General features: G+C 40.5%; 1 protein-coding gene across 1 annotated transcript in view; it reads left to right on the forward strand.

Annotated features, from left to right (window-relative positions):
• The first annotated feature begins 1313 nt into the window (after positions 1 to 1313).
• The window catches only part of LOC139200878 (calcium-dependent secretion activator 2-like), a 109296-nt gene continuing 86472 nt past the window's right edge, over positions 1314 to 24137 (forward strand). The window contains exons 1-4 of the mRNA XM_070830024.1: positions 1314 to 1626; positions 19677 to 19757; positions 20613 to 20846; positions 21276 to 21397. Coding sequence (XP_070686125.1) covers positions 1324 to 1626; positions 19677 to 19757; positions 20613 to 20846; positions 21276 to 21397 — 740 coding nt within the window. The 5' untranslated portion in view covers positions 1314 to 1323. The remainder of the gene's footprint in view (positions 1627 to 19676; positions 19758 to 20612; positions 20847 to 21275; positions 21398 to 24137) is intronic.

Here is a 24137-nt window from a genome sequence, read left to right on the forward strand (position 1 = left end):
CTGTTTAATATCACACTGTGCTGCTGCTGCTGCTGCTTCAGTCTGAGCCACTTATTCTTCTGTCAGACTCTGCGAGCATTGCTTTGGATAAAAAACTTCTATCAAAAGCCACAAATATGAATGAACCAGAGAGTTGAACATTAGACCCGCTGAATTACTGTGTGGAGGGGAGCAGGACAGTCCTGTTTGCATTCAGGATGTTCTGGTGATTTCACTGTCAAATGTCTGAACACAGTTTGATAAAAGCCCCTTCAGCCATTCAGCAGCTTTTATAGTTTTTTTTGAAGAGGTTAGAACTTGATGCACTATTCTCAGGTGCGCCCTAAACCAGATGGGACTTGGAATGTCGTAATTTGTTATGTTTTTGGCTTGTGTGGTCTTTGTTTACAGCAGTCTCATCTTAGGGACCTATTCATAAAACATCTAATGAGGAGAACGTTCTGATTTAGTTGGAAACCCTAAAATGAACTGGTGGTTTCTAAGACACTTCTGCTTTGGGTGTATAAATAATTCATAAAGTATGTCAGCACAACCTTAAATTGTCTTCATTTCTCTATTTAGGCAAGGCAAGTTTATTTGTATAGCACATTTCCGCAACAAGGCAGCTCGAAGTGCTATACATATTAGCAAAACGAGAACATAAATGCAAATTTAAACATACATTATTTAAAAACAAACAAGAGCAATTAAAACAGATATAAAAAGAAGTAAAATAGAAGGGAGATACAGGAATTACAGGAATATTGATCACTCAAACAAACACCGTATGAACATGGCAACAGTTGATATATTATTTGGTGTATTGCTGACATTTTTGTTCAGTTTCCCATCAGCCATCGGTGCAGGCATGATATGTTAGTTTAGTTCTGAATAACACAGATCTGTTTGGGTTTTTTTCCCAGCAGTTATAATAGCTGTTGTGCCCAATGCAGGAAGGCACTGCATTGTGTGGAAAAAGCAGAGCCTGGTTCCACTTTTTTTGTCAGAGCCTTTGCTTTGGGTTTCCAATGTGTCAGCACAATGTACTCACTGAAATGGAGATGGCCATTTTTTTTCGTCTTGATGCCGTGCTGTTGTTGGTCTGAACATAACCTAAAAGTTGCTCTCAGTAGTTTTGTTAATAGGTCTGAAAGCTAAAAGTATGAGCTTGGAACATTTGTTCCATGTGGAGAATAAAACCTCTTGGAAAATGGATTATTTTCCGTCTAAACTATCTAAACATAGAGTGAATATATAGAATTGTCTGTTGTCTGTCTGTAAGTGCTTATTGTTCTGTATATCTCTCCTTGGCAGGGTTTCTTGAAGAGCGAGCGTGTTTCCCGGATGGTTCAGAGTGGCGGGTGCTCGGCCAACGACTTCCGTGAGGTCTTTAAGAAGAACATCGAGCGGCGTGTCCGCAGCCTCCCGGAGATCGACGGCCTGAGCAAAGAGACGGTGCTGAGCTCCTGGATCGCCAAGTATGATGCCATCTACAGGGGTGACGACGACATGCGGCGCCAGCCACAGAGGGCGCACCTGAGCGCCGTGTCGGAGCTCATCCTCAGTAAGGAGCAGCTGTACGAGATGTTCCAGCAGATCCTCTGCATTCGCAAGTTTGAGCACCAGCTGCTGTACAACGCCTGCCAGGTGAGCTGCTAGAGGTCAACAGGTACAGACGCACGGAAGATGCACTGCCATGCTTTTTCTTTTATGTTATTCCGATCACACTGATGTGTTTTTGGAGGCTTCTCTTTTGTTCCATTGTCTCTTAATCCCTCAGGTGCTGGCGTTAGTGAGAAGGTTCAACAGCTGCAGCTGAAATTACAGACATAACAGACAAATCTAAATGCTTCCCTGAAACTCTGCAGTCTTCTTACAGATGAGTTGGTGCAATCCATGGTTTCAGTGATGATGAAATTATGAGACCTATTTTAAGCAGAGGTGGAATTACATAAGCAAGTCCATTGTTTCTATCGCTTTGGCATCTGGCACTGATTCTCGTCGTCATCAGTTCAGTCATAAATTTCTGTTGTTGGTTCAAACTGTGTTCAGTATGGTGTAAAACTAGGCCTAAATAGAGTGGATTTAATTGGAAAGGTATTGTAACGTATGTCAGAGCTATTTAGGCTACACAATAAGCAATAGCAGCTACCCAAAAGTTCACTGTTCACCCTACATATAGAGAAACCCACTGGGCTTCCTAACATTCATGCTTTTGTAGAATGTTTTTTTACTGTGATTTTGTTACCATTGTCACTTAAAACCCTTGAATACAAATTGTCGTGTCCATATAGTTAATTAAATCTCACCAATGTCCACTGAAAGTTACCAGAGCTCGGCTTGGAATTAGTAAGACAATGCATCTGCTGCCCTCATCAGACCGTTACCAGCATGCACTGGTTTTCTGGGCACGTACATCTGGTAAGAGACCATGAGATACACCCAGAACACACTGAAGAGATTTTATATCTCATCTGGCTTAGGAAGTGTGTTTTAGGAGGAGGTTGAACTGTTGTTAGGGAAAGGGAAGTCTGGACTACCTTGCTTAGCCAATACTGAGACCTGGCTCCAGATAAGTGGCAGAAAATGGGTGAATGGATGTTGCATCTGCTGTGTTTGTCCCTAAACACTGGAACCTTTTTCCTCTCTCAAATGGACCATCCAATATATAATGACGATCAGTTAAATCAAAATATATAAATACAACTAAATTGCTTTGCGACTAAAATGCGCTTTTCACTACTTTTCTTTTTTTTTCTTGGCAGTCCATCAAATCAAATCAGCAGTTTTCTGGTCTTCTCACCTCTTCCACCTTCAGTCCATCAATGAATTGTGTGAATTATGTAAAATCATAACAGCCTCGTTTGCAGTGACACTGCAGATCATCATGGCGTCGACGTCTCAGCTCACTGTTAATCAGACAGTTAACCTACACAGTAAACACCATCTAGACTGGAACAACACCTACTGTATTTTCACATGTGGGAGTGCTGAGTGAAGATGCACATATGCTGAGCATGAGTTTTCAGGTTCACAGTGAGTCATTATGATTATACAAAAAAAAAAAAAAAACAGACAACAGTAGTAGTTCAGTAAATGGATGCAGCTTATTGTGCAAGATAGCTGCAGAGCTTCTCCACACACTAAATTCAGGGTGGGAATAGTATGTAGAGGACAATGACTGTTTCCATGCCCACTAAATATAGCATTTTCCATTTAGTGGTAATGCTGATATTATTCAGATGAACATGTATACAGTGCGTCTCAGTCAGGGTTTTTACTGTTTAGGACACAGCCTCTTCCCTGTTTACGGTCAGCTCTGTGCTTTGTAGGCAAGCTGGGGGTAGAGATGCTATCCAAAGGAAAAGCCCATACTTCTGGTCGGAAGGAGAAATGCATGAACATTTTGAAAGACTTGGACATGAACATGTTTTTTGGATATGTGCAAACATTGAAACAGAACCTTTTCAAGGAGGTGGTTGAAGGATTGAAAGAGGGAGGCTGTGTTTACAGGGCTGAACATATGTGTGACCGATGGATAACTCAGAAAAAATTCTGTTTTGACACAAAGAAGCAAAAGACACAAGCAGCTCCAGTCATTCCACCACTCCATACTTTGACATGATAAATGACACGTTAACCAGAGTATGCACGGCTGCATGTGAACAGAATTAGTGAAATATTCATTTTCATTAGCCACGTGAGAGTACTGTCTTTTTCCTAAAAAGATCATTTTCAGTAAATACAATCATGGAGTTCGTGCGAATACAAAATCCTCTATTTGGGTTTACATTGCCCTTCATCTGAAATCGCACACTGTGCACTACCTACCCATGGGCCTGGTAGTGGGGGGAAAAGTGGACCTGACTACCCAGGGCCCGAGTAGGGAGAGGGGCCCATGAAAATCCTGATATATATATATTTTTTTTTTTTTTTTTTTGTGATGTTTTCATTTTGAATGAATTGGGCCCTCCAATTAATTGGTGTCATAATTTATTTCAAATATATTGATAACACCAACTGAGAGAATGAACTTTATGTCAAAGTCCTCCCAACATATTGGACATTCTGGGGGCCCCCTCTTGGAGGCGCAAAATGGTTTAGTCTGCCCGACAGCGACCGGCGACAAGTGTAACGTCAGTGAGTCCAGATTGAATGACCTGGGGGCTAGACATGATGCTGCCCAAGGAGCACAAGTCGGGGTATCAGAAGAGGAAAGAAAAAGAAAGAAGGCAGAATGAGGGGAGGCAGTGGCAGCTGTTGACTGCTTTCTTTCCCAAAGGTGAACCGAGTTTGCTTGTTATGCAAAGTCCAATTAACTTACTTTGGTATGTTGGTTCGCAAGGGAGAGACAGAGAGAGAGACAGAGAAAGAGAAACCATCACAACACTTGACACATTATAAATCAATATCTGATTTTTTTTATTTTTAGATTATTTTTTCTCTTTATCTTTAGCTGTCATAGTAATAGGCTCCACTGGGATGGGGCCCACTGACATTGAGAGTGTACAGGGCCCAGAATTTGGTGCTACGCCCCTGTACCTACCCAATATGTATATCATCATTCAACGTAATTTTGTGTTAATAAGCAGTGGCATGTATCTTTTTGGATGCATTGCTCATCATCATGCCTCCTTACAGCTTCCTTGCTCGTTGGATATGCATAACCATGGAAACCCATGAAGTAATTTAGAAAATATACAACACCCAACAAAGTGAAACCTTACACTTGCACTTATATTGAAGAGTTATTGACGTTACACCAGAGCCACTTTACTTGCTGTCCGCCATTGCCTGTTAAATTATTGTTGTTGTCATCACTTCAGTATTTCATTGTGGGATATTTATGCTGGTGATACCGGCAAGCTGACAGGCCTAGATGAAATGGCCTGCAGAAGATCATGCTTTACAGGTTAATTATTTACTGAGTTGAATTCTGAAGTAGGCAGACCATTAAAACATCCAAAAAAAAAAACCAGCCAATAGCTGTTGTATTAGTCCAATCAACCAACCCTAGCACAGAGGTTAGTATGGCTGTCTTATTAAATAAAGTTTTAAACGAGCAGCTTCAGGCACAGTTATATCTTATAGACATGCAGCATTTCCTTTAAAAATATACAAAATATACAGAATTTGAACATTTGTAACATAGGTAATTGAAAACTTCTTGGGGGGGGGAATAAAATATACCAGACAAATATATTTTAAGAGGTTTTAAAGCCTTTGATAGATTCAGATAGATTCTTCATAATATATGGAAATGTCTGTACTAAATCACACTTCAGCAACATACGTTTTAGCCAACAAAATCCAAAGTGAGTTACTTTTTGTTGGTTTTAATTTAGTTTTTTTTTTTCATGTTCTCATTTGTCCTTCAAGCTTTCACAACTCTAGCAAAAAAAAAAAAGACGAAATACTGAAATTATAATGAAAAACTTGTTTGCATGATTTCAGTTCCTTCATTTGGTCTCAGTATGAATTTTATGTCTGCGTCTTGTTGCTAGGTAACCAGCTGCAGTTTTGAGTCTCAATGGGAGCACATGACTGATGCAAATGTTAAATAAACCATTCGAGGCATCATTAAAGGGGACTTATTCTCCAAAATGCTGTTTTTAATGCCTTTTCAACATAAATGTGTCCCCAGTGTGTCTGAAGACTCCCAAACTATGAGAAAAGACCGTCCTCTCTCTTCTTCTCCTGCTCCATCTTTCAGTAAATGAGTGTGAAAATGCTGCTTACATTTGGCCCCATGTGTGATGATCTGTTGATCGTGTGACCCTCTCCAGCCCTTCAGCAGACTGACGGTCCCACCCACTGAAAAAGGGAATCCACCTTGCTGTCCACCATTGCTATATAGCTAAGGCTAGCCCCAGTAAGAGGATAATGCAGGCAACAGCAAAGCATGTAAAATGTGTAAGGTGTTAGCATGTTGCTCAGCTAATGTGCCCCCCCCTTCGTAAGGGAGACTGCGCTCCATGGTGGGTGGTGCCTGTGTGGAGATTAGGACCATCATGAAAGAATAGACTAATATAGATGAATTTATGGACACAATGGAAAGTATTGTTGATCAATATAGTGAATATCGATAATACTGTAAAATGTGTATTGATAAAATCCGACTCTCTACCGGCTGTTGGAGTGCTGTTGACCTCTGACCTCCCTACAGCCCCAATGGTTATTCATAGCACATACCAGCCTGTGTTCAGTCTTCAGGCCTGACTGGCTCAGGTCTTACTGAGCCCCTCAGAGTACTTGTCTCCTGACCTGCAGGGACCTCAGTCATCTCCAGTCTGCTGAAACTTAAAGGTAACAGACTGCTGGAAAATACATTACCAACATTCTTCAGATGGCACATTGACAGAAGCTTGCATTAATACAAAAGAGGTTCTTCACCTGTATGTTTTGTTCAGTTCATTCACATGTCATTTTAAAAGCGTTCACATCTTAGTAACATACAAAATTAAGCGGAAAAAAAATAGATATTACAAAACAGAATTTGGACCAAGAGCTAAAAAAGTGCAGTTCCTAGAACGATAAAGAGCAAGTGTGCAAATGTCGTCATTACATTAAGAGATTAAGTCACCCAGTGGTTTCAAGAAGAGAAGAGTCTAAAGCATCTTCATTTTGAGCATCCTGTAGCTGCCAACATCAACGGCGCCACCATATTGGACCGCGTAAGACTTGCCTACAAACACATAGCATGCAAGTAAACAGCCGTTTTTCTGGATTTTCTTTGTTCCTTCCCCATTTACTTGTATGTGTTGTACAAGCCTGTCTTGCCTGATCCAGTATGGCAGCAAAATTGACATACGATCTAGAACGCTGGATGCTGCAGAAGCTTAATACTGGATGTTTCTCTTTCCTCACTAGCTAGTCTAGCTAGCTTTACCTGCTGTTTGGTGCTGAGCAGGGAGTAAACAGTGTTTTTAAAAACAGCTGAAAACAGCTGCTGGAGACACTGAGACTGAAGTAGAGATTAAATGTGCCTTCGAGCCAAAACTACGAGCTAAAAGAAGCTAAAAAGCTCCACAAAGCTTTAGAGTATGAGATAATTGTCTGCAGGTTCATAACTACCTTTTTACGAATAGTCATTGGTTCCATATAAATATTGATTAGTGCCACTTAAAGAAAAGAAAGTTAAGTTTTGTTGTATGAACTGAATTACCTGAGTTTATTGATTTAGAAAACAAAAGAAAACACACTCAAAACACTTAATATTAAACATTTTATTTAAATGAAGTTTATTTGTATAGCCTGATATTGCCGGCATTGTGTCATGGGGAGTAACCCCAGGAGAGGTGTCTCAAAGTGAGCTCCGGATTCCTGGGAGACTTTCATGCCTTCATCCGTAGATTAACTTGTCTTTTCTTTCAAGAGGCTAGATATGGGAGCTTTTCCTAGCTTGCACTGGGTGAAAAGTGGAGTTCATCCTGATCTTGTCACAAGTCTATCAAAATGCTAACACGTGTATGGATGCAGTTTTCAGAGTTCGTCCGTAGTGGTGCTCCAGTTTTTGCTCCTGTTAATGTTTTTCCAAATTGTTGTTCTCAGGCTGCTGCCAACCAGAACCAGCAATAAAACCAGTGGGTCTTCTTTGTGTATTTGATCTGATCTCATTATAATGTTTTTGGGTGGCTGTGATGTAGTGCCGGTCGTGGACGTCCTGGAGTAGATCTTCACTATAGTGTCCCATTTCAAACTCAGTGCTCCATGTGCTCTTTTACCCAGTAGAGCCTGACCGATACTGTGTTTTTAAGGCTGATACCAACATCAATATTTGATTCAAACTAGTTAAAAATAGTTCAGGCTGCACTTTGTTTCAAAGAATAAACACACACACTGTAGTTCTTGAGTAAATCAGAAAAAACACCATCCTGCTGGAAATACCAACAAAGGCCCAAAGTGGCTTCATCTGCTGCTGAAATGGTCCTCAACAAACACTGTATTTCCTCTTGTCTGATCAATATTTGAGTCAAAACTACAGTACCCAGCCCTTTTAGGAAATGACTGAGCCTTGGTTTTTGAAGCTGAAGCCGAAGCTTTAAACATTCGCAAGTAAAAACAAAAACACATCTTCATCTTAAACAGAAAGGTAGAGAGGAGGTTCAAGTTTGTACATGTACTGTTTTATTACTTTCATACGGTGAATGACACGATCAGTTAAAGTATAGAGTGGCATTGTCTTTATTTCTAAACCTAATCCATTTTTTCCATTTTCTGAAACTTCTTTTCTCACTCTTAAAGAATAAGTCATTTTTTCCATCACAGATATTTCCTATTATATATCTAACCACTGTCTATCTATCTAACCACCCTCTTAAGCCAGTTTCTTGTATTGGCCTTCCTGTCAGCTTCACTGTTAGTTGTGTTGCCCAGACACAAAATAGACACTTCTTGGAGATTGTGTATCCTAAGACTCTATTCAGTGCTGATTTCATTCTGTCCCAAGATTGCTCGTTCTTTGGGCAACTCCAGAACGCATTTGTGAGCCATTTTTAAATGTTCACATATTCAGTAGGAATCAATGGGCCACAGGACAGGACAGGGAAGTCAGAAAGTCCTGTTCAGCTCAGTCTTGACTGGATGCACCAGGGAACCAGTGCAGTAAGTGTGGGGAAAACTTGGCTGAGCCCTAGACGGGCAGGCTTGTTCCTTATCGAGATAGAAACCTCAAAATGTGGACAAGTCAAATAAAAGCTATCTTACCACTGGAGGGAAAAATTTAATTTGTCCTTGGTGTTTTTGTTTCTTGGATGAACAGACTTTAAAGACCTTTCCAGAAGTCTTTACAGTCTTGAATACCACTATATTGAGGAAACAGTGCGTCAATAATCCTCAGTGACTCTCCTCTGCTGATTATTTCCTTTAGCCGTAACTGGCTCTGAACATAAATAGCTTCCACTTACAGATTACTTCATGGCCCATTGAGACATCATCCTCGCTTGTCTAACAACCAGAATGTGTCTGTTGCCAGGACAGATTCTATTATTGTCCTGTTTCATTAGGGGCCAGAATAGAGAGAAGAACAAAGACTGACATGGGAGACGAAAGCGGGGAAGTGTTAAGAAAAGGGAACCAATTCCATATTTAAGCACTCACCTGTGTTTCCGGGGTGTCAGGAACTGGATACCAAAACTGCACCGTGGAATTTCTAAGGACTTACAACCTGTGATCTTGTTTAGATTACTCAGCAGAAACAAACTAAAGATGTCATTTACATTAAAATGAAATCAAATGCTGAAGGTTTCACAACTACCAGAGCGCAAAGCAACATATGGATGGAAATTTGCCCCAGTCAGCTTGGTTCAAGTTCAAGAAACTACTGAAGAAAGATGAAGAAAGTGGAACATTTAGCAGTTAAAGAGTTGGTTGGTGGAAACCAAACCAGAGTCATGGTATAAGTTTAAGTTTTAATGAAGAAGATAATTGCAGCAGTGAGATAAATATGTCATCAACACTTTTTTTTTTTTCTTTTTCTTTAAGATGTAGAAGTCATGGCTCAAACTCTTAAAGTTGATTTTTTTGGAAGGATGCTATCCACTGACTGGTGCTTTAACTTAAAGGGAAACCTTCAGCCTGTCAGGATTGAATCTGTCAGAGTGCTCGCTGTGTTCTTTCCCTCTGGAGTAACTCACTGAGACTGTCAGACTGTCTGCTCTCTACCCCAGTTACATTTCAGCCACATCTCACTACATTGAATATAACACATATTTTTACCTTCTTCTCAAGCAGCTAATGTCTGGTGACAAGGCTCTTTTGTTAAGTTACTGTGTTATTTGATGTATTCAGACTTGTTTACAGATCTGATTAATGCTTACAGCTCCCATAACTCTTAGGACTTAGTGGACATTATATTCGAATGGATACCACACGGACAGACTGGGACGAACATAATTGTGAATTTATTTTCTCAGGGCTGTGGCTTGTTTTGGAACTACAGCTCCCATAATTTGGGGGCTCTGGGGAGACAGGAAGTGTAATGTTGCCATGGAGTCAGCACCATTGTTTTAGCCTGTAGTAGAGCCTTCTATTGAACTATCAACAACATAATCAGCAAATCCAGTTTTAATGCTCATGTCAGACTTATGTGTGACTGCATAACAGTGCATAGTTGTTTATTTAGAGTCATGATGATGGTACAGTTATGTAATTCAGCCCATTTTCACATTAACCTTGTCTGCTATAAACTTTTTTTTATCTACATACTACAGCCAAAAACGAGGGCCTCCACCACTCTGAAGGAGGTCCATTAATTTTGGTGTGGTTCTGTTCTGGCATGTTTCAATGGGCAGGTAGATGAAGATTTGAAGTTCTGCAGTTTTGGCTGTCACTGAGCTGCTTTCTTCTTCTTTGGTGTTCTGTTTCCTCTCAGTCTTTGCTTTTTGAAATAAATCCACATCTTTTTCTTTTTTTCCCCTCCTTTGTTTCTTGTGGATTCTTGCCTGAAATTGGTGGCAGGGCATAATTGTATCTTTTCTCTGTCAGTCTTTCATCTCTTTGTCAGATGATTAGTCTGTGATCAGCTGTGGTTTTGCACAGCAGGTCGTTCAGTTTCTAATAAGGCAGCGGTTTAACATGAACATGTGCTTTTTTTTTTTTTTTGCTTTGATGCTAAAACTGTTCTGCAGATTTGGAAAATCAAATATCTGAAGATAATTTCTGAAATAAAAATGTTAATGACTAGTTGCACTATTTGCCTCATCAGTTTCTATGTATATAATTTTATTGGAGCACGGCAACTCTGTTCTTTCATAGATAAAACAATATCACTGTGTCTTGTTTCTCAAAAAAAGTACTTTATTACTAGATACTCTTCTCAAAAGCAATATTATTACTGTGTTTTTTACTCCCTGCAAACAGTAATTCATTACACCACTCTTCAAAGGGGGAGGTAATTATGATTTTATCTCTAAAATCTTACTAGTGATTTGTTACTTGATGTATCACTAGTATTAGTACTGCCCAACACTGGTGATGGACATGAAAATCTCCTCAATGAATTGAGGCAGAAACTAACCAAATTTCTCCACTGAAAAAAGAGCACTGGCTCTGTCCATAACAACTTAAGTAGAGAAGTCCCAGGGAGCATTGCAGTAAGAAACATCCAATCAGAGAGAATCAAATTATGTTGCCGGGCAGCAGAAGTTGATCTTTACAGAGCATGTTGTATACATTTTAGAATTTCAGTCAATTAACTGTCATCCTTTTTATTTTCTGCTGCTTATTTGTAATTATAACAATGAAGCTTTCATAAAAATGAGTGTTTCCACAACTGTGGTGTGGAGCCAGATCATGCTTTTCACTCAATGTAATTGCAGTCACTCGCTGTTTGTGCCTTTTGTAAAGGTGAAAAATGCTGAGACATGGCTAATCCACAGTAAATGAACACACATGCATTTAACTTGATGTTTCAACACGCTTTTACATTTTACTTTTTACCCGGAAATTACAAATTTTGGTCCATTAATATTTCAGTATTCGGTATGCAGAGGAAAATTAAATATCCAAAGATAATGAGATGATTTCCAGTTTTAGTGTGAGATTGATTTATTTTTAACTATTTAAGGTAAATCAGGAATAATTATGCGTTTCTGTGCTGAGAAAATTTTGATAACTCCTGAGGTCATATAAACTATTACTAGATCATTTTAAAAAAGACTTCGAACACATCTTTAAGGTGGAGGGCTTCATTCTCTGTTCTGTAACTCAGAGACTTTAGCAAGACACTAAAGCCTTTTGCCTTTAACATTGAGTAAAACCTAATTTTTTTTTCAGTGTCTAACAGTTTAATATGTGGGTTTCGCCTGTGACATGTTGACACATTGCAGAGACTTTAACAACATCATATGAAGGCTGGTTGTCATAGAAATGCTCCATGAGGCAGAATTAGAAAGGCTTCCAACAAAGACCACATAATAGAAGTCATGGTAACAAAGCCAGCTAGTACTCTGATCTGTGTGTGTGTGTGTTCTTGCTCATTTTAGCACATGCAGCCAAACTGTGGGTGTGTCGGTGATTGTCTCTTTCGTTCTCTTACAGGGGAGGTATGTTAATCAACAGAAGCTTCAATTAATTTCAGATCTATCAAATGCTGTGTCTGTAAATGAAAAAAAAAATCTCTGTGAATTCAATCGTCTGTATCATAACTTCTGAGCTTCATTCTGTAGTCGCCATGTTTCAAAAAGTCCATCGTTCCCGTCCCTAGAAAGACTAAAACTACCTGCCTAGATGTAGCGCTCACTTCTACCATCAGGAAGGGGCTTTAAGCAGTTTGTCAAAACCTTCATCAGTGTCTGTCCTGATATACTGGACTTTAATTTGCACACAAGCCAAACAGTTCAACAAACAACACCGTCGCTCTTTCCTTCCACACTGCCCACTCCCACTTGAACCACAGGAACACTTTACTAACTATAGTTAATCATTCAATATCATTGTGCCCTCCGTGCTCCTCATCAAGCTCAGAGACATGGGACTCAACACTGCCCTATATGACTGGATCCTGAACCTCTTGACAGGCAGACCCCAGGCTGTGTGGATGGACACCGCCGCATCCTTCTGCCCGACTCTGAACACTGGCGCCCAACAGAGCAGTGCACTTAGGCCCCTCCTGTGCTCCCTGTGCACGCACGACTGCATGGCCACCCACAGCTCCAACATCATCAAGTTAGCTGACGACAGGACAGTCATCGGCCTGATCGCTGGTGATGATGACACAGGCCTGCAGAGAGGAGCCCTGACGTTTGGTGCCAGCGACCATCCTCTCAACGTCAGCAATGCAAAGACGCCGATTGTGGGCTATTGGAAGTGACGGGGTGGGACACGCCCCCATCATGATCAATGGGACGATGGTGGAGAGAAACAGCAGCTTCAGTTTCCTCAGGGTTCAGATCAGTGAGGGCCTGACCTGGACTCACAGCCCCAGCATCATGACAAGAGACAACGGCTCTTCTTCCTCTACAGGCTGAACAGGAACGGACTACAGATGTACCATTGAGAGCATCCTGAGTTGCTGCGTCACCGCCAGATATGGCAAATGAACCACCCTCAACATTAGAGAGGGCAGTGAAATCTGCACAATACAGGACCAGGACAGAGCTGCTACCCATGAAGGTCTTCCACTGTACTTTGATGGTTGTGTTTTGCTTTCACAAAGATGCATCTCTTGCATGAAAATTAGAAATTTTAAGTGAATCGGACATTTTAAAATTGTACTCAGAATCAGTAAAAGTCTCTTTTTTTTTTGGATCTCTAGCTTTGTAAAGACAATATGCTTGAGTCTGTTGTGCAGCTCAAAATTAGATGTTTTTTTTTTCTTTTTTATTTACTTGTTTTATTTCTTGACATGCTAAACATGTTCTATTTGTGTTATGGGCTCTTGAAACAGTTTTTTAATCTGGTTTATAAACCTCTTTGTAACTGTGCCACTCAAATGTGTTCAACTGAGAGTTTGATAAAGAGAGTTCGATTAGTGGTCGACAGACTGTGAGCTCTGTTATCTCAGTACAGTTAATTAGATTGGAGTGGTATTAACTGGAGACACAACCAGGAACACAAAGTAAAAGCATGCAGCAGTTTTTTTCTGGCCACAAAAAGTTAATTACGCCGCCACACATAAGCGCAGACAAACTACCTCTGGATAATACTTATCATCATCATCTACCTGGATGTAAAAAGTAACACCTGATAAGCCAAGATGTGAAGGCTGATAAGAATAAATGGATTCCCTGTGCCTCCTCTTCTGACATTCAGTAATATACTCATGCATTGTTATATTTCTGCAGGAAGTCTCAAATATAAAAGCTCTAGGAGGAATAATTACTGGAACAGGGCAGGAATTATACCACAGCTAAATGGCCAGTGCCATGGATGCCCCAGAGTGTGGCCGTAATGCCCCTTTCATTTAAGCACTGCACACCTGTTTTCAACTGGCCGCTGTGCCCTTGAGAAAAAAGGTATAGATTTCCTCTACCTGCGATGCAGCAAACGAGTAAACTCACTTTTGCCAGTGTCTGTCATCAGGCTGAGCATCAACAGCAGCATGAGATTTCTCCCACTCCTAAAATTATGTGTGTTACTTAACAGCTAACCCTGTAGCTAACAAGAATTAACATTATGTGGTGAGCACAAGCAGGGAAACACTGCACAGTGTAGCTTTAAATAATAATACACATGTTTTAAAGTTTACAAGGATGTTGCTTATTGCTCGGTGGTCCAAGGAGCCTCACTATTAACACTGCAAACAAAGTACATTTAGTGTGTACCGTTATCGTTAAAGGAGGCAGAGGAATAGTTAAACATGAGACACACTGAGCGAGATAGCAGGAGAGGGAGAGAGAGAGAGCTGAACTGCTGCTAACTGTTGTAGCATGCAAACAATCGTGGGAGAGCAAGAAAGTAGCTAAAAGAAGTAGAGAGCTGTGAGTGCTTGAGCAGAAGTGGTGCAAGTGTATAGTTGGTGATTAGCCACTGTAATGACGAAAAAAGCAAAATGAAAGCAACAAAACGCTACCAGTAACAGAATCGTTGGCAACCAGCAGTGAGACAATTTGATTAATGCAGCTTGTCAGGTCACAACTTCATCTGGGCAAACACGCACTGATTCATGTTTTATTAAGCTGGCTTTTTTTTTTTTGTTGTCAAGCTGAACGTCTGAAAATAATCTTTTCAAGGTTTTTTATTCATTACAATTATTATGCTACATTCCTATTACGTTTTTCCAAAGCATAAACATGTCTTGACCTTCACCACCACTTTCAAACACTGATGCCTCTCTACATGAGGTAAAGACTACGTGAGTAATGAATGAAGAATACAAACATGGAATCTGGAATGCAATCTGTTGTACAGTTCTTTTAACATGCACATGTTTGCTTGACCTCCATCACTTTGCTAATTAATTCCTTTTTCTTCTTCGCAGTGTTGAGTTAATTAGAGCTCAGTGATCAGCAGACCTCATCAGTAATGACTGCAGAATGACTAAACATGTCTGTGAGGTTTCATCTGTGGATGTCAGAGCCTCAGCAGTCTGCTCATGGATTCAAACAAGCACGTTTCTAATTTTGATTTTGTTGCCTGAAGTGTCAGTAGAAAGAAAATAGGAAAAAAAAACATCCTGTCAAATCATCCACGAACAAATATCCACCTCTCGGCAATTAGTGAAGACGGATCTCAGACCTGACAGGAAGCTGTAACATGAGATGATGGCAACGATATTTTATCAAATAACAAATAAGGTCAGATCATTTAGTCGTAACAACAATAATAGAAAAAGAAAAAAAAGAAGAAACCGGTCGACAACATCTGCATTTTCACAGTGGCATCACGGCTTTGTGGACAACGGTGGTGGTGTTCTGTCGGTCTTCCTCTGCTTTGGATCAGACTGAAATGCTGCTGAAACGTTTGGACTGCTTGCCCTGACATTTTTTAATGACATGTATGGCCCACAGAGGATGAATCCCAGTGACCTTGGTGATCCCCTGGCATTTCCTCCAACACTGCTCGCTGAGGCACTGAGGCTCACATATGCACTTTTGAGTGAAATATCGTTGGGCTGATGCCGACAGTCGTCGACCACTGAGCCTCTACCATCATAACGTCGTGATTTAAAAGCTGCAGCCGCACCATGATGAAGGCTCACAGCGCGCTCACCAAGAAACATGCTACCACAGACATTTAGCATAGCGTCACTCTCTGGTACTCCATCTGAGAGGAAGTGACTTAAGGGCGAGTCTCTATTCCCCCATTTTTACCCGTGTTAGTCCCTACTATGTTTTTCTTGGCACTTCCGTGTTTACTTTTGACATTAGCGGACATCTCCCAACCCTAGAGTGAAACATGAAACAGCACTTATACTGAAGAAAGAAAAAGTTGGAAAGGAGACGCACAGTATTGACAACCTGCATCAACAACTGAATACAGAGTTAGAACCAACCAGTCCGATGTGTGTCGGTGTGTGTGGTCTTATTTTGTAGAATCGTGGTGATATAATAAGGAAAACAACAGTGGAAGGCCGTCTGTATTGGCACTGTCATCTGACACTCCACTTCTGAAATCGGAGGCTGCAGGGATGTAATGAACTCAAGGAGAAGCTCTTCATACGGTATAAAGCATCTGCGGACAAGAGATACTGTAAGAACCACTCATAACCATTTATAGACGAATAGAGACTGATTTACAGACCTTCCAGCCTTAACCACATGAAATGTTACTTGTTTACTGGTTTGACAATGATGAACTGAATTAGTTCATATACAGTATTACATATACAATATATAAGTATTATTCCGTCATTGTTATGCATTTGCTGTCAATGACCATATCACCAAAGTGGCAGTAAAGTGACCTTGCACCACAAGGAGGCATGGTTCTGAGAAATGTATTCTGAGAGCAAAGTCTAGTACAATTTTTTTTATCAGAATACCAACAACTCAGTTTGCTCCCACCTGTTTTTGACTCTTCTCCCTCCTGTGCACCATGCCCTCTTGTTGGCACCAAAATACCCCACTGATGACCAAATTGAATCGAGTCAGGACTACAAAACGGGTGGAGCGCTGCTTGTGATGGCCATTGCACACAAAAATATGGCCCAAGTGTTTCATGATAGCGACTATTACTTTTTGCGACATTCCTAAAAATTCTTGTTTTATCAAAAACAAGTTCTAAAAGCTGAACTTAAAACAACACAGACTTGTAGGTGTTTTCTGGGTGTTTTTTAAAATGTATTTTCCTTTCACAAATCTAACCAACTTCTAAAAAATCCCTTTGGCAACGGCAGGAACTCCAAACAGAAACACGAAGAGGGCTGCAGTCGATTAAGTGTCAGTGTGAGTCAGTTTAGCAACAGAGTAAAGGATCAGCCACGGTGAACTTCTTGTTCTTTAATCTTTCCAGCTAAAGGTGTGTTCGTAGAAAAAAAAAAAAAGCTGCAGGCTGCCAGCAGAAGGTTAAAATCTGAGAGATTAGATCAGTCCAGGAGAGAGACCTGAGGAGTCTCGAGGCAGAGAAGGTGTCAGACTGACACGTGTTCATCGGCTCCTGTTTGATTTTTAGTTTAGAATTTGCCGCTCAGCAGTTTCCTCTTTAGCTGCAGGTCTTGGTAAGTCTTCAGTGTGACTAAAGGAAGTTTGCATCCTCTGTAAATGAGACACTGACAGATGATTTTTAACTGATTCCTTGGGACCTAATTTGAAACAGGCTCAAATTAAACAGCTTATCTTTTCTCTCCGTTATCGGCACTGAAGGTTCCACTTGTCTCTTTTGCTTCAGGCCAGTTTCCATCAGAGCTGTTTTATCTCCGATTGTCATTTTAGACGCCTCTGCTCATCACAGATTTGTGAAACGAGACGCTATTTTCTGCCCAGTAAGCAAACCTCGTTCGGGTTTCACTCTGCTTTTATCTTCTCTTTTGAGTCCCACTAGCATCAAGTTTAACAAGCGACTTTCTGACTGCTGTCCTGCTCAGTTTGAAGCTCTCAAACAGCACAGCCTCATCTCTCTGTGAAGAAGCTAAAACTGCAGCGACAGTGCAGACAGTGAGACAGTGAACACGATTTTATGACTCAGGACCACTTCACTTTAACCCCAGACTACGAAATAATAGCCTATTCAAAGCTTAGAGAAAGAAAACACAAGGACACATCAACCAGAACTGATGCACATTTAGCAGTGTCCGTATTTAAACAGCTGTTGAACTGATCAGTCAATATCCTATCAAATTGTATACGTGGTCGGGGCGGCTGTAGCTCACTTGGTAGTGTGTCAGCTGCAATTTGTGGGTTGTTTGTTTGATCCCTGGCTTCTCCTGTCCACACGCAAGTGTCCTTAAGCAAGACCCTGACGCCCAAATGTATCCCAATTCCAAATGTATGTTGCTTAGGTTTAAAAGTATCTGCCAAATGAGTGTAATGCAGTTAATTTAAGATGATGATGGTGAATCTAAGGCTTGTTAAACCACAAGTAAAGCTTATGGTAGGGTTTACCTGACAGCTACTGGAGTCAGGAAATCCTTATCCGAGCCAAAGTGTGAGTCCTGGACAGACATCAGGCAGAGGGAAGAGGTAGCAACTAACAATGCTTAGTGTGGCACAGCTTTCAGTTAAGTCAAACACTATGTAAAGCATTCCTCTCTTTAAGCCTCGAGACAGAAGTTCCCAATCTTTTTGGTCCCAGGATCCCAGATTTAGGTCTGAAGATTTTTTTCCCACCTAAACTGTTTAAAACAAAACAGTTTTTTTGCTGTTTCATACATATTTTAAGTCAGAGGCTGGGATGTTAATGACATTTTAGTCTACAGTCACTGCTAAAGGGCAACTCCACAAATTTTACACAATAAAGTCTATTTACAGGTGTTTGGAAGTATAACTGCATATTATGTGAAAAAAGAAGCCCTTTGTGGCCCCAGCGGGAGCTGCCTGAAATCTTAGCACAGTGCACTTAGCACTGTTGCCTCACAGCAAGAAGGTTCCAGGTTTGAACCTGGGGTCTTTCTGTGTGGAGTTTGCATGTTCTCCCTGTGTCCCACCGTCCAAAGACATGCAGGTTCGGTTAACCCTTTAACCCTAAAACATGTTTTACTTACGACATCTCAACCGTTTGGTAGAGGCCAATATTTCAAAAAATGTGGGGTCTGTTCTTAAATTAATAGATTTTTGTGATTAGTGCCCCAAGGAAATAAAATATATAAAGAATAAATTTTTTCATTGCTTTTTTCTTGGTGAGGACGTTAAAGGGTTGGTAATTCTAAATTGTATCCCATGAGTGTGAAGGGTTGTCTGTCTCTCTGTGATTGACTGGCGACCAGTGTCGCCCGATGTCAGCTGGACTTGGGTATAGATAATGGATGGATGGATGCTTCATGGATGTCATCTGAGCTCATTTGCAGGGCATGTAACCTGCACAAAACCTTTGCTGAAATGTATCTTAGCACAACCATGTTGGAACCATAAGTTTCAAATCTTTTAAGTTAATTTCCTTTGGTATGAATACAAATGTGCCAAATGTAAAAATGAAATCCGCTAAACCGACCATGCGAGACAGAGTTTTGAGATTTTTCTATTCACTTCAATACCGTGGGAGTTATGTTGCCTGGCAAAGATCAGGGTTCATGGTTTATTATTAGCAAATATTTATTACCTGATTTATTTTAAGTTTTGAAAAATTAACTTACTTTTAGGAGCTTGTGACCCAATTTGACACATGGGATCATGATTCCCAAGGTTTGGAAAGATTGTCTTATGTCATTCCAGCTGTAAAGGCACAATAGGTGAAACTAACTGTGGGGGTTCCCATTCACTTCAATGCAGCGAGAGTTTTCTCGGAGCTGCATCTAGTGGACACCAGAGGACCTGCAGCTGAACAACCTGCAGCACCAACACTTTGTACACCACGGACAAAAATAAACAAACATGACTGAATATTTCTCTTCTGTAGCTGGTCGAAGAGGCACTTTCGTTCCTCATCCTGATGAAGTGGTTGAACCTCTAATCTCAGACCCTCACTCCTGACTGGCTAATTACAGTTTCTCATACGTTGATTGGTTTATCAATACTCAACTGAGTTTCCTTAAAGCCCATCTCCTCAGAGCAGACCTGTCCTGCTGTGTCCGTCCTTCACCTTTTGATTGGTTTATTGATCCTGCAGCTCTCTGACTGGCCGACTAATGAAACTTTTCAATTTTTTTGTTTTTTCTGTCTCAGCTGGACAATGTGGATGAGCAGGCAGCTCAGATCCGCAGAGAGCTGGATGGAAGGCTACAGCTGGCTGAGAAGATTTCCAAGGTGAGAAATGCACATTATTGTTATTAATAAAAGCCAAACTCATCATGTAATAATGAAATGAAACAGATAAAAACAAAATCATGTTTAAAGATGCACTGTTCAATATTTTCATTTTAACAATGACCCTGTGTAATGTGAAAGGTGTGTCTAGTTGATAAACCCACAGAGAATTCTCACCAACTGCAGCTCTTCAGACCATTTTAGCCTCATTCGGCTCCTAGATTTGTTTTTACAGCATATTTTTTTACAGCGACTGTTTGGTTCAGTCTCAGTGTTTCCAGCAGCTGCAGGCAGCTTCTTTTTTTTTTTCTATCAAACAAGCTCCGATAACCCCAGTGCACCCTACCTGCCCAGCACAAACCAGCAGATACATAAACCTGGAGACTAGCTGGTGAAGAAAGTTGAATATCAGCTGCAGCTAAATGGTCAGAAATCACAGCTGTAAACACATCTGATATATAAACAGCTGCCCACTTCCACTTCTCCACTAACTCTGTATCTATCACCCAGTGGACTAACAACACTGTACTCTCCCCCAATCAAAATATGTTATTCAACTGGCTTTTTGATAGTGTCAATCGACAAATACATCTATCTTAGGACGACTAAAATGTATGTTTGCGAGAGCATCCAAGTGGGCATCCACGTGAAAATCTGAGATGAATGTTGTTAGTGTATGTATGTTTATAGTCTCCTGGTTCTTGTCGGTTATGTGTAGAGTAACTTTTAGATGCCCTATCTATGAGCGACTGATTTTGACCAAAAACATGCCCCAAGTGGTTAAAGAAGTGCACGCTGATGTGAAGTAAACCTTTTGTGTTGATGATGAACTGCGAGTGAATGTCTGTCCTGCAGGAGAGGAGACACCCGAAGTTCATCTCCGCTGACATGGAGCCTCTGTACGTGGAGGAGCTGCGTTCGTCTGTCAACCTGCTCATGGCGAACCTGGAGAGTCTGCCGGTGTCCAAAGGAGGTCCGGACTTCAAACAGAAGCTCAAACGCTCCTCCATAAACAACTCCTTCCTCGACATGGGAGATGAAGGAGACATCCTGTCCAAGTCTGACGTCGTGCTGTCCTTTACTCTGGAGGTTTGTGTGTGTGTGGTTGTGTGTGGATGTGAACTTGTCCGATCTGCTGGTAGTTGGCTGACAAGATATCTGCTGAAACTGGTGCATAGTTTCATACGATCATACGATAGATAATGGAGTAGAAATGCATCAATCCTAATGGTAGACCACAGTATACACTTTCTATTTATAGGTTAGGTTTATAGGTTATTTGATCATCAAGAAATAATTGAACACCAGTAATCATAATGTATTAAAAGTTTCAGTCATTTATGAAGTAAAATGTTGACCAGAGTGATACTGGATGATATGGCTGAAAGATTCTGGCTGTTAATTGGACATTTCACACAGACATTTGAAGACGTCACCTTGGACTTTTCCATTGTTTGGATTGTCGCTCAGACAAAGGAAGTGATCTGAAGAAAGAATCTGTTTTGTTGGTGTTTTCAGATTGTGATCGTAGAGGTCCAGGGTCTGAAGTCTGTGGCTCCCAACCGGATTGTTTACTGCACAATGGAGGTAGAGGGAGGAGAAAAGCTGCAGACGGACCAGGCTGAAGCCTCAAGACCACAGTGAGTTCCATTTCTTCCTGCTCTTTTCAGACTATCTCAGTCAGGTCTCAAGATAACGCAACTTTGCAAAGTACCTGTTGTCACGTTACACTTGTGTAAGATGCATACTGGACCCCGAATGGCTTAAAGTAATCATGATGTCACAAAATCTGTTCGCATGTTCATATCTTAAACTGAGATTTAAGTTCCCTCTTCAGCAGATGAATGCAAAAAAGAGCCTCTTAGTGTGAAGTAACAATAAGCAGAACACACTTATAAGTGGAGAGTGAGTGAGAGTGCAGTTTAAATCTGATCAAAAAGTAAATAAAATAAAGTCTGAAGACCTTTACATGCCAACGGCTGCACAAATACATGTGTGTGTTTGGGTGTGCGGGTGTTTTTTAATTGGTCACATGAACATGTCAGAGGCAAAACTCAAAAAAGTAAAAGCCACAATATCACTCAGCAAAGTTTTTGCAGCTGATACAGGTTCAAAAAGTAAATCACACGAAGAGAAACGTGTCTGATGTGTAAAGGCTTGAAGTGTTAAGATTGATGATGCAGCCCTTTATCTTTTATTTCTATTTTTCTTTTGTCACAGCAGGTCAAAAATGAACTTCCACACTCAAATTTTGGATTTACATTTTACTACCACTACCAGCAGCACTCCAGCAGGACTACTGGTTATGGATTTTATTGTAATTATTATTATTATTATATATTATATTATAAATAGTTATTAACTGTTTGATTACAGGACTGTATCAGTTGATTCAGCCCTGCTGCAGCTTACCGTAGTGTTGGTATTTTACAGCTTAAACACACAAAGGGCTACATTTTTCACTTTTGTTATTTTGAAGCTGTGGATTGATATTTAAAGTTGTTTTTTTTTTTTTTTTTTAGATGGAAACAGTGTGACTAAGAGCTCTGAGTCTGTAATCTGTGTCGGTGATGTGGAGACATGAAATGTGTTCAGAGTTAATACTCGCTTTATAGGAGGCTTCATGTTTACAGCCTGCTGAGCTTTCACTCTTGACTCCTAATTAGATTGTCGTCTGAGCTTTTGAAGATGAAATGAACACACGGACCCTAGTGGAAAGCATCCTTAACGCAGTTACCTGAAACGGATTTACAGAAGCCCACATCTTTGAAATGCAAACGGCGATGTGTGGTTCATAGACAGCAAATGACTGCACTCCACATTTTATGTAATAGGGGAAAAGTGACCCTCCGCTTCCACAAACACCATGATATCCTGCCCTGAGCGATGTGTCTCATTCTTCAGTCAAGGCTGATACAGTGAGTAGATGAGGTGGTTATGTAACAGTGATGGTAGTCAGTCTCTCCTCATCACATGCGAAACCTAAACACACACACACACACGCACACAGAGGGTTCTGGAGGAAAGCCCAGCTCAGCTCAAAACCCTCTTTATGTTTCAGTTCGCAGTTCCAGTCAGACCTTTGGTGTTTTTCATTACAGCCAATCAGAGACTGACTCAACTGGCACTCTGTAAGAGGGAGGTTTATGAGCTGAGATGATTTAAAAACAACAATTATGGTCTGTAGCCAGATGACTGTGAGGCTATGATGTTCATTACACACCAGAAAACTATACTGTTGGATAGATGAAAAATGGAGACAATTTTCCATTCTTGGTTTAGGAAAATAAAATGTTAAGTTTGTCCCGTGGCTTGTGTCCGAGGAAAGTTCATGTCGTAACTAGACGCTGCACTTCAAGATGGTGTGTGTTCATTCCTGCATGTCCTTCTTTCCTCTGTGCTCATATACCATGTTTTCCTCTTTGTTTCTCTCTTCTTGGTTTTCCTCCCTGTTCTGTACATGCTCATTAGTGTCTCCTGTGCTGGCCCCCACTGACTTATATATAAAATCCTACTACAAAGAGTAATAATATACCTTGTTTTCAGATGGAGGAGTTCTGTCAACAGTTTTAAAGATGACCCATAGATCATATAATAAAATAGAAGTTTATGGAGCATGGAATATTTTTGTTGCAGTACCGTAGTTGGCCACTGGACCTCACAGGCAGCACTGGACTCCACGTGCCAGAAGGTCAAAAGTCTACTCCTTTAACTTTGAGGGCCCTCTGTAATCATGTCAACATGACTACAGTTATCATGATGTCAGGCTAATATTATAAAATGATAACATACTTTGTTGGGATTTTTTGTGCAGTTTAGCCATGTTTATGTTTAGCATGTAACACTGGTCATAAGTGAAACTGTGGGAATGTTGCTGTAAACAGTGACCGTCTCGTCCTTTCACTCAAACATTCACTTCTTTGACCTCAGGAGCGTTTCACTTAATCTGCCTAATGAGAACATTGTGTCCCATACTCAGCGTGGATAATTTGGTCCTGTCACTCAGTGTTCCTTCATGTTTTCCTAAATGACCCAGAGTGTTAATATTTAACAAACCATTTTTTTTTTCCATCCAACATACGGCATGAGTTGAACCAGTATTCATTTTTAAGCGACCATAAAGTTACACAGAAGCATTAATAAATTGGTTGATGGTGATAAACATATGAAAATAGAATATTCTGAACAAATAAGAAGTGTAAAAGTGAAATGCATCACTCTCTTATAAAAAAAGAAAACACATTTTACAGGGATGCCTCTGACTTCAGGACAATCTATTTCCACTCTGGTTTATCTTCACCTCAATCCTGATTAACAGACTCTGTGTGAAAAAGTTTATTTCAACCTAGCAACATAGATGCCATGTCCACTGGAAAGTAA

The sequence above is a fragment of the Pempheris klunzingeri genome, chromosome 5 (assembly GCF_042242105.1).
Source record: "Pempheris klunzingeri isolate RE-2024b chromosome 5, fPemKlu1.hap1, whole genome shotgun sequence".
NCBI classification, from domain to species: domain Eukaryota; kingdom Metazoa; phylum Chordata; class Actinopteri; order Acropomatiformes; family Pempheridae; genus Pempheris; species Pempheris klunzingeri.